General features: G+C 40.7%; 1 protein-coding gene across 1 annotated transcript in view; it reads right to left on the minus strand.

Annotated features, from left to right (window-relative positions):
- DNAH5 (dynein axonemal heavy chain 5) overlaps positions 1–12,020 on the minus strand; it is a 163,649-nt gene that overhangs the window by 56,164 nt on the left and 95,465 nt on the right. Inside the window, exons 48-52 of the mRNA XM_087961159.1 lie at positions 10,682–10,804; positions 8,381–8,594; positions 4,620–4,843; positions 1,649–1,847; positions 559–582 (exon numbers count right to left, since the gene is read on the minus strand). Coding sequence (XP_087817285.1) covers positions 559–582; positions 1,649–1,847; positions 4,620–4,843; positions 8,381–8,594; positions 10,682–10,804 — 784 coding nt within the window. The remainder of the gene's footprint in view (positions 1–558; positions 583–1,648; positions 1,848–4,619; positions 4,844–8,380; positions 8,595–10,681; positions 10,805–12,020) is intronic.

A 12,020-nucleotide genomic window follows, 5' to 3' on the forward strand; every position in this document is an offset into this window, starting at 1 on the left:
TTTAAATAAAAAATGCTTTGCGCTAAAATAGTTTTTGAGCCATGCAAAACAAAATGCTAGTACTACAGTTAATTGCTCAAAGTAAATTCATCTCAAAAGCTGAATCAAACATTAAAGCACCTTCAATAAAATTATGTAGTGCTTTTTTCTGACAAAGGAAAGGTTTTTTAAAATGCCAATTTCAAGTCTTTTAAGATTTTTTTTAATGCATTATGACAACTGCTTTACCAACTATTTTATCCTATGTTGAGATTATATTTTCATATATTGTTTATAAAGCTGGAATATTTATATTTGCTCAACAACATCCCAATGCTTAGTTTCACCTTTATCAGATTGCTGGTTCAACTATTGAGAAGCACGCTATATATCTAAGAAATTATTCCCCATTAGACTATGTATTAAAGCAAAATAGAAATAAAAATGATTAACTTGTCTGTAACTAGCCGTGCTTGGTACATCGATATCTATGAAATTAAAGATGAACTCCTAAGTGCAGAACTCAAACTCTTAGTAGAAATGAGGCAAATCTGACAAGATCAGATGCCTCTAACTTACCTTGGAGAGACTTTTCCTTCAGACCTAGTATGAAATAAAATGTGTTTCCATTTAAAGAAAATATATAACTTATTTCTTACAATGGATTGTTTATACCTTTCCTACTTATTTCTAGAAGATACGGATTTATCAAATGGTGTGGAAAATACTGTATCAGTTCTTTCTCATGACTCATATCAGCGAGAATCCATACATGTTCTCCTAGAAGGTATTTCCTTTACATATAATGACAGCCATTTTAAAACATCATGTACAGGGACTAAAATCCAACCGTACACTGATCACAAGTCTGAATTTACTGGAAGTCTTTTCAAAGTTAGTATCCTTGGAACTATACATTCTGGATTAAGTGGTGGTAATATCTTACCTTCTGCAACTGGAATATAAAATAGACTAAAGACAGACTTAGTTTGAAGCTCATACTGTCAGCAACTAGTGCAAATCAACCTGTTCTTACTTCTGTCCCTTCTAATCATCTCAAATCTCAACTGCTATGCATAACAATCATCCATAATGTCTCTGGGCAAATGCTTCTTCTAATATTCACACTTTAAAGCTACTGAGGAAATGGGTATAACTAAGCAGATCTTTATGGAATGGTGCATACCACATCAGTAAATAAATCTGGAGGATTTCTGACAAATTGTATATAATTCATGGGAACTAATTGGGACCTCTTCTATTGGGAAAGTATTGGTTTATCCAGTCTTATGTAAACCAGGTTTGGATAATTCCTTAGCTTGTCCCTGTTTTGTGGGTTCAGCGGTGACCATTTTTATGCCGCGCATATTAAAACAGATTTTATACACATTAGCAAACACAGTTTTAAACAGATTTTATAGACATTAACCTGGGCATGCTGATTACAAAATATTCAGTTTCCAGCATGGAAGAAAGGATAGACTTCCTCCCAAAGCTGCAACCTCTCCTGCAAACAATTCTTTCTCCTCCACCACTTCAATTAAACTTTGTAATTAGCTATGAGGTTTTGAAAGTATAACTGTTCTGCATTTCCAAGCCCAAATCTATTACTTCCTTGTATGGTACTAATATCAGGCACATATTTTTTTCACTTCTAGATTAAGTTTACCTGTTGCTTCAGGTGCATCTCTTAAGAAATCAACAAAGAAAGCTTCCTTATTGAATGCCACTAGTGCTGCCTTATCGCTACCAAGTTCTCCTTCAATTAGCTTTGCCAGTGCCAGATCAAACCACTCCACGTCCTCGGGAGTTGTAAAACGATCAGCGATAACACGCTTACATTCATGCTTCCATAGCTTAATGAGCACCTGTTCAGAGAGAGAAGAGAAAAATAACTGTATGTAGCTTCACCATGTTGGAATCTGCAACATTCAAAATAGATACGTCTCATACATATTTATTTTGAAAAGGATGCTGCATGTGATTATTTTGTTACAAACTGTTTTGTAACAGTGCTGCCTATATTCATTATTAAACATGGGAAACAACCTCAGCTACATTAATTAGGATAGTAATTATTCTCCACATTTAAAAATGTTTTAATATATAGGCACAAATCTTGCATCTAACCATTTGTTTGTATATGTGTATAGTTTTTCAGCTAAGAACTGGGGAAGGAAAAGAAGACAAGAGACTCCATAATTTCTTTTTAATTGATTTCCACTTGTTTTCCCCTAAAAAAAATATGTTTATGTGATATATCTTAACTACCTGCTTTGAGGTTAAGCAAGGGCAATTCAGAATTAAGTTAGTTATGATACCCACAGGACACTAATGATCTAGCAAGTGTCTTTGTGCAGCATGTTAAGCTTAGTCTTGTAGCTTGGTGAATTGTGCAAACCCAGCTCACTTCATTAGTTTACAATTCAATGTACTGTATGAATTCATTAACTGGGGTTAATTCCAGACTCGATGCAAACAGATGAGAAGAGGGAAGATGATCTTAGTGGTATAAAAATTCAACACATTTGCCTTTCTTTCCTTTCAAAAAATCACTTACAGATTGCTTTTTGCAAAAAAAAAAAAGTTGACACTATGCTCCCTTACATTTCAATTTAGTTTTGTTGCTCTTTCCTTCTGTGGTGAACTACCAAAAACACCTGTGTGAATATCTAAACTCAAGCTCCTCTGTGCCACTAAATGCAGTACAATTGCATTTGCTCCGTGCTTCTCCAGTCTGAAATAAGGAAATAACTTCCCTAAATAATGCATGGCATACTTTCTATGTATAAAAGCTTTTTACAGGTAGTCCTCAGTTAACAATCACTACTTCAGCAAGGCATTGTTAGAAAAACTCACACTAAGGTAGAAGTCAAACAGCAGCAACAACAATTTGGAAGCCGGAAATAACATTTTTTTCCCCAAATGTTGGCCCAAAATGTTATGAAATAAAGAGATTGTATCTTTTTAAAAATGTAATTTAGTCTATGAACTAAAAAGGCCATACATTAATAAAAGGACTAAGTAAATATCATATTAGATCAGACAATGATACTAGTTTGCCCCATATCCTTCCTGGAGAATAGTATTTAACCTTTCTGTCAACTGCTTTTTCATATCCATCTGGTTTCAATTCCATAAATATCTAAGCTTGGTCAAATAGCGATGAGATTCTGACTAATAGTCTAATTTTCTGGTATCCTGACTTTTCATCAAGTATGGCTGGCATCTTCAGAGGCAAAGGAATCTATTCCACAGGCTATGATCAGGAACTAAGTTCTTATATTTGTAAGCAAACTAATCTCTAATTGAACCAAGTCACTAGAATTCTAAAAAAATCAGATTTCTGATTGCCTCTGTCCAGGTGAATTATTAATTGGTCTGATTTAAAGAAGTGCCAGTGAAGCTAATTTTTAATGGTCTGTCTTTGAAACAACCTATAGGCAGTCCTCAAATTATGACAGCAATTGGGTCCAGAATTTCCATTACTGAGTGATGTAGTCCCAATTACCACCATTAACCAAATCCCATGGTTGTTAGGCAGGCAAAGTCAGTGGGGAAACCAGCAAGAAGTTGCAGTCTCAGGCCAGAGACAGGTAAGTGGCTTCTTCTAGGTGAGGGAGTGAGGGGGTGAAGTCTGAAGGATGCCTAAGGATCCACAAGACACACAACGTAAGTTGGGCAGGGTGGATAAGGATGTGGTGTGCACTGAGAAGAGTAGATGGGGTTGCAAGGCAGTAGTGGGATCCTACCTCAGTCGCTACCGGTTCGGTGGGTGATCATGCATACATGCACACACACATGTGTACCCCTAATGTGTGCACCCCTAACAAGCCAATCAGCTGAGAGGATGAAGAAATGAAAAGCTAGGAGCATTTCCATGCGCTTTTCGGTCTTTTATCCTCCCATGCGCTTTTCAGTCTTTTATCCTCTCAGCTGATCAGGCTTGTTTTCCTCCTCTCAGCTGATCATTCGGCTGAACCAAGCTGAACCGGTAGCATACCACCACTAGTGCAAGGTGACTGACAGTGCAGCACAAGTGCAGAGAGACCAGGGGAAGATGGATGGGTGAGAGAGGCTTATCCCAATGCAATTTCCTTTGTAGGCTTCCCTTTTCTAGAGAAGCCAGCACCAAAGGATGAAAATGGTGATCGTGTGACTGTAAGGTGCTGCAATTGGTCATATGTGTGAATCGATTGCCAATCTCCCAGATCGCAATCACAAGACTGCAAGAGTGTTGTGAAGGTCAGAACTCCAAGGATCGTTCATAAATACTATTTGTTCAGCACTGTTGTATCTTTGAACATAGTTGGGTCATAGGTCAAAGACTAATTGTACTACTATTCATTCAGGTATGACTGCTGAAGATTCTTTATAATGTTGATTAATTAAGGGCCTGTTCTATCTTGATGTGACATAGAACTATGAATTCTAGTGATGTGATGGTGTATGTATCTGCACTAATACATTTAGACTTTGTGTTTGGAATTAAAGTATAATAGCATTATTACTTACAGGGCTATCTATAATTCTGTTCCTGCAGCTCTTACAGTATAATGTTTATAACCTAAAATAAAAATGCATCTAATATAAAAATAAATGCAAATTTAATATATGAAAATGACATATGCATTACTTACATTGGAATCATTGATTACTTCTGAAATAGTATTAAGCATTCCTTGCCAGATCCTGGAAAGGTCCCGGAGGTTGAACACATAATGGAATTTGGCTGGAGTTGGCAGCATTTTGATCTTGGTCATTTGCCACAACCGCCGGGTCAATGGGACTAGCTTAGCAACTGTTGCTCTCACTTCTTCCAAAAAGCCTCTTTGGCTACAATAATGCCCTGTGCCAATCACACCTGGAGAATTCAAGTTAGATAATCTAAGAAAATCCATCCATTTCCACATCTTACCTATACCACTGTGAACAACATCATCCAGTCACATTCAGATTGTTAACTGAGAGCAGCGTAAAAACATTTTAAGTAAATTTAACAAATACAAAAAAATATTAATTAAAAGATCATATTGTGATACCTAGCGAATGAATGCACTTGTTTAAAACTGCCTGAAAAACATAATTTGCCCAAACACACAAACCAATACTAAGGTTAGGCATGGCATAGAGGGATTAAAAGAAGAAGAAAAACCCCACTGAATTCCTCATGTAATCTCCACCAATGTACATTGTTAAAAATAGAATCTTCTTCTTCTTTTTCTTCAGTGTTTGTCTCGCGCTCTGGCGAGGTCCGCTAATGTCCTTGAGTACTGCTTCCACGCCTCTCTGTCTGCCACGTATGTCGGGTCTGCCTCGCGATCTCTAGATCGGCCTTGATCGTGTCCATCCAGCGTTGCTTAGGTCTACCACGCGGTCTCGCTCCTCCGACAATCACCTTCATCACAGATTTGATGATGGATTCTTCCTTGGCGCGACTCACATGGCTGAACCATCGTGGCCGGGACTGCCTCATGACCATGGGGATGGGCACGACGTTGAACCGTCTGCGCACTTCTTCATTCCTGGCGCGATCGAGTAGGGTGAGGCCTACCGACCATCGGAGCATTTGCATCTCCATTGTCTGGAGTCTGCTTTCGACTTCTTTGGTCGTCGGCCAGCACTCTGTGCCGTATATGGCCACGTGGCGCACCACAGAGTTATAGATTTTCGCCTTCAGGCGCATCGGCATCTTCTTGTCACAGAGGACGCCCGTGACGGACTTCCATTTGCCCCACGCTGCATTGATCCTGGCTGCCACCTCAGTTTGTAGTAGGCCTTCTTCCCCAAGAGTAGTTCCCAGGTACTTGAAGGTGGAGGCGCGCGGTAGCTCCTGCCCGTTCACGTGGATGGAACCTGTCATTTCGTTGTCAGTGGTCAGGTATTCGGACTTCTTTAGGTTCAACCGGAGCCCGAACTGCTCGAGGCAGTCGTGCCACTGTTGGACTAGGTGCTCAAGTTCAGCCTTGCGCAGGTTGGCCAGGAACACATCATCGGCGTAGAGCAGCGTCCATGGGGCGGGCGTGTGCAGGTCATGTGTAATTGTGTCCATCACCAGAATGAACAGCAGTGGTGAGAGAGCAGAGCCCTGGTGTGCGCCGACGGTGATATTGAACTCCTCTGATATCCCAGCTGCTGCTTTTACACGGCTTTTGTGACATCTGTATAGGAGTTGGACCCATTGTACGAGTAGCTCGGGCACGCCGTGATCTCGCAGTGCGTACCAGATGAGATCATGCGGGACTCGGTCAAGGCCTTTTCCAAGTCAAGAAGGCGGTGTGGGCGGGATTTTCTTCTCTCTGTGAGCCTCCATCAGCATCCGCACACCGAAGATGGCATCGGTGGTGCCGCAGTTCTTGATGAATCCGGCCTGGTTGACGCTGATGTCGACGATGTCCCGAATGCGCTTATCGAGGGCGCGTTCGAAGATCTTCATAGTGTGTGACAGTAACCTGACCGGTCTGTAGTTGGAGCAGTCCGCTGGGCTGCCCTTTCCCTTCCAGATCGGAACAGTGGTGCTGCGGTACCAGTCGTGTGGCACTATTCCCGTGGAGACGATGTTGTTGAACAGCTCGCACAGCCACAATGCCGAGCCCGGTAGTGCCTTTTCCAGAAGTCGGCAGGGATGTCGTCTGGTCCTGTTGCCTTACCGTTTTTCATGGCCTTGATGGCATCGGTGACCTCGCTGGCGTGAATGCCTGAGACTGGGCCTTGGACGGGGTCACCTCGCCGGGGTTCGTGGGTGTGGGAACTCCTCGGTGGAGATCTTCTCGAAGTATTGCCGCCACCTCTCGGCAGCGTCTCTGGGGTTGACGATCAAATTTCCCCCTTTCGTCGTTGATCCCATGAAACTGGTCAATGTCCAGGGTCTTCCTGTGTCTGCTTTTGGCTAGGCGGTAGATCTCATTCTCGCCTTCTCGCGTGTTCAGCTTCTCGTAGATGTCGTCGTAGTGGGAGCTTCTGGCTGTTGCTACTGCTTTCTTGGCTGCCTTTTTGGCCGCCTTGTACTGCATAGAGCTTCTCGCTGGTCTTGTCCTGAAGAAAGGCCTTGTAGAGCCGTTTCTTCAGGTGCACGGCATCTTGTACTTCCGGTGTCCAGAGCCATGTATCTCGTTCGATGCGTCTCCGTCCTGGCTTGATACAACCAAGCTGTTGGCAGCCGGCAGTGTGAACAGTGCTCTTCAGCATGGTCCACGCTTCCTGTGGCCCGTCGACCATCTGCAGGAACTGCTCCGGTTTGATGAGGGGTCCCGCCATCTTCTTCTGGTTCCACCACTTGATTCGTGGCTGGTCTGCATTCTTTTGTCAATCTTGGTCTTGGGCTTGCTGATCCTGATCTTCGCCATCAGCGGCCTGTGCTGACTGCTCGATTCATACGGGTACACCTTGGCGTTGAGCACGTTTTTAGCAGCTCTTCGTCGTGCGATGATGTAGTCGATCTGTGTGTGGTGGTTCCCATTTCTGCTATGGTAGGTGAGGAGTTGGGGTTCTCGCCTAATGAAGCAGGTGTTCGTGATGGTCATATCATGGGAGTCGGCAAAGTCCAGGATCCTCTGGCCATTCTCATTCATATCGCCTGTGCCGTGCCCACCGTGGCACTGGTGTCCGTTTTTGTCCCGCCCTACATGACCATTCAGGTCGCCAGAGATGATGATGTCGTCTTCATATGGGATCTGCCTGAGTTGGATGTCGAGCAGTTCCCAGAAGGTATCCTTCTCCTCCTCGTGACATCCGGTCTGAGGGCGTAGGCGGACAAGATGTGTAGGCGCTGCCTCTCGGTCGCTACGACGATTATCATCAGTCGTTCTGTGGGCGCTTAACTTCTGCAACGGAGCTTTGCCAGCTGGGACTGACAACCACAGCTACACCGCCGCGGTTTTCCTTACAGCTGGTGTATATGATCTTATAGCCATCTATAGTCGTAGCCTTGTTGCCCTTCCAGCGAGTTTCCTGGAGGCAGCAGATGTCCAGCTTCCTGTCCCGCATTGCCCTGACGATCTCGGTCGAGCGTCCAGTCAGCGAATCCACGTTCCAGGTGGCCACCTTGATCCCAGGAAATCTATCTTAATATACATTTCCCAAATCACTGATCTCCCCTATCAACTCATTTCTTTAGTTTAATGAAGCTAACCTTTTTTTTATTCACACTTTTTACAGTTAGGTTTCTGTGGTTTTGTGGGGGGTGGGTTTTCTCTCTCTTTTGTTTTGCCACTGTTTTGAAAATGACGACAGACATTAGCAATAGAATACTAATGCTGCAATTTTAAATGCATCTGCTCATGCAGTGGAAGATATTATTTACAGCTCCTCTCAAATTTTTCACTTCTTTTAGCTCTTCAAAGCAAAACAACACTAAGGGCTACCTATTGAGCAACAAGACTAAATAACCACCCCGTTTTACCAAAAATCTTGTCAATGGATGGGTTAGAAGGCAAGGTGCAATTAAACACAGAAAACTGCCTCTTCAGTCTCTGAGGAATGTCATTTCGTCCACCACCAGGGTGTATCATGGCAGCCAAAAATTGGATATCCACAATGTTGGTGAACTCTCCAGGCTTCTCCAAATTATAAAACCCATTTTGCTCCATCAGTTGCCTAACAATCTCATTAGTGACCTGCAAGAAAGTTTTCAAGGATTAAAAACAGCCAATTGACTATTTTTGCAGACATCTACGTTTACGCAACAAATTATATACATAAAACAGAATGGATTTTAATGTCTCTTCTGTCCACCATAAACTTTCTAATTGATAATCCTATATTTTTTCCAGTGTGGTTTTTTTTTATCTCTATGTCTAGACCCAGCTGGGTATATCTTTGTGTCTTCCATTCTTTAAGAACAAATTGGTATAACCATACCCCAGTTCCAGCAGAGATATAACAGACGCAGCTCCTACCATTTCTAATCCTGATTCGACAGGTTCTGACCAGAAATTGGCGGCAAGAACATTCGGTTCTCAAGAAGGCCAGCAACAGAATGTAGCAAACCAGAAGGCAGCAATAAAGAGATGGTGATCTCCCACCCTATCCTTACCTCAAGAGGTTCCATGGAACTGATCTAGTCATTAATTCCTGGGTCTTTGCCACAGTCATCAGCTCTGCTTTTACAAAGCCATTTTCAGTTTCACATAACTCTCCCCTTTCCACTTGTAAAAGTTATAAAGGACCCCAAAAGAGCATTTGTTTGTATGGATTTATCATTTTTTTACCAAATTAAAAATTAAAATGGCAATTTGCTGCCACTATCGCTTCTCATGTTTGGCTGTGATTTTAATATTGCATTGTTTTTCAAACCTACGCTGGAAAATAATTTTAATTTTTTACAGATTCCTGAGAAGTTTTTGGGTGATCCCCAGGGATCCTAGGACCATATTTTAACATTGTGCTCGACAAAGTGTAAAACTTGATGTACAGTACTACAAGCAAGCATAATCAGAAGTGGATGTACTGGTTTATGACCAACCTATCTGCTGCTGAAACCAGTCAGTCATTGGATTTGTATGCTGCCTAATCTATTCACACTCACAATGACTTACAACGATACAGTTAGTTAAAACACTCATGGTAAACTATAGTAAATATAATTGATTAATTAATCCATTAAATCCATAACAAAATCATATAATTAAATAATAGTCCCGCTATTCTTTAGTTTGCATATAGAAAAAGGCCTTCAACCACTAAAGGCCCTATGGAATAATGTGTTTTTTATCATCCTCCTGAAGATCACCTTGGGGCCCAATTTGGAATAGTCAAAAACTTTTCCTGAGATGAATATATTAGATGAATCAAGGAAGTTAGGTTATAAAACACTTTTTTTCTATTTGGTTTTCACTGATTACAAAATACAATCTATTTTGACCAGACGCTATATATCTATTTGGGTTTAAAAATGAGTTCTGTTTAATGCAGCGCACATCCCACTTGTATCATTCCTGGATGGCTCTACATCTTCATGAATACCTGTTATTGCCCCCGTTAGGCAACACAGTCAATGATCCTGCTATAAAATTGAGGGATGCAATTTCTCAATGGCATGGCTCCCGCTTCATCAAATATTTTTGGGTTGTCTCCATCTCTGTAGCTGGTAAATTGCTATACTGCCACAGTAGTTTCACATTAATCTTCTAAGATGGGACAGAAAGGCAATTTTGATGCTTACTCTCATGTGTTGTTTTTTTTTCATTTCAAATTGCCACATAAAACTTCAAAATGAAGAAAGGATAGGATTAGAGTAGGGCACTGGCTGGGTTTATGCTCTCCATTATTGGTCAGATAATTAGAAGCAGTACCAGTTAGTTATAAAAAGATGCAGGCATAAGAAGTTAGGTCAAGCATGAATCTTTCTGAAATTATTCTGAGGGATTGTAAGCGAAGGATATATGTAGACGTACTGAATAACTATGCCTATAAAAGCCCATGAGTAGTATTCTATTGTCATAAAGGCAGAAACACAAGTCGCAGTGAGAAACTTTGTGATTCTTCTTAAGCCTTAGCAAACTATCCAAATTAATCCGAGATGTTTGTCATTCAGAATAAAATCAGAAGTTACTCTCCACTGACATATAAGGAACTCATGCATTATTTAATTGTTCTCCAATATTAACATATCTGAGCAAACCCGTAATCTTGATCTTAACTACTTCTCGAAATCAAAATGTTTCACTGAGCAATGTAAAGAATTGATGCAAGTACACCTGACCTGATCTCCCCATTCATTGATTACAGGCATATTCACATCATCTATGAAAACCGTCATTTTCTTTCCTGCAGGAGGACCATATGTTGTGCCCATGCGCTTGTCCACATAGCTTTCTATTGTGCGCTGCAAGAAACACAGGAGTTCATAAAATAACTTACTGTAAGCTTCATTTTATAATCACTAAAGGAAAGGTGGTGTGTTCTGCAAACTGTCTGCTTAGAACTAAAGAATTCCAAGCAACTGTAAGAAGAAATGTGACATACAATTAAAAAATCCTTAAGTCAATAAATCCTTCAATATTGAGACTCCAATTAAAAAAATATATATTCCTGGCCAATTTGGGTATTAAAAGTCATCCTTGCTTCAAAGGGTTGAACAGAACATCCCATATTCCAAAAATGAAGGGAACGAAGAGAAAGGAATTTTGCCATTACCTGCTCTGAAAGAAGAAAAGAAGACACAACATAAAATCTCTTCTGCCAGAAAAGATTGTAGTGATAAATGATTCTCAAGTGGCACACAAACATCAAGGAATACTAACTTACACTACATACTGCACTCTTCTGCTGATTTTGGCAGAGTGGTTATTAGTATCAAGATATTTACTTAGAAAATAAATCATTCCCATTTAAGTCAATATGAGAAACATCTTGCAAAGGTCTATGCTATTCCGTTCCAGAGATGATAGTGTGACCTTTTTCTATTATATCAGTGCCTGAATGCTCAGTCAGCATATCTAAGGCAGAATTAGAATTGAAATATAGAACTGCACTCTAAAGCTGCAATCCCCAAATTATTTGGGAGATATCTATTCCAACTCGATTCAATTCATTTTACAGTAAACATACAGGTAGTCCTCAATTGACAACAGTTCATTTCGTGACCATTCAAAATCACAACAGCACTGAAAAAAGTGATGTATGACCATTTTTCACACTTGAGAGCTTTGTAGCCTCCCCGTGATCATGTGATCAAAATTCCGATTCCTGGAAACTGTTTCATATGTTGCTGTGTCCCAAGGTCATGTGATCACTTACTGTATTACAACCTTTTGACAAGCAAAATCAACGGAGAAGCTAGATTAATTTAACAATCGTGTTACTGCAGTGATTCACTTAACAAACGTGGCAAGAAAAGATCATAAAATGGGACAAAACTCACTTAACGAATGTCTCAATTAACAACAGAAATTTTGGGGTCAATTGGAGTCCCAATTGAGGTAACATATAATTGTACTGCATGTGTATTTTTGCAGACAAAAGTATAAATAAAAGTATAATTTTTTGAAATATTGCATTACGGATTTGGCCAAAGTATGATTTCTGAAAGACTTCTATCT

This window comes from Notechis scutatus, chromosome 3 (assembly GCF_049901735.1).
Source record: "Notechis scutatus isolate UNSWTSFEM ecotype Mainland chromosome 3, rNotScu1.2, whole genome shotgun sequence".
Lineage (NCBI taxonomy): Eukaryota > Metazoa > Chordata > Lepidosauria > Squamata > Elapidae > Notechis > Notechis scutatus.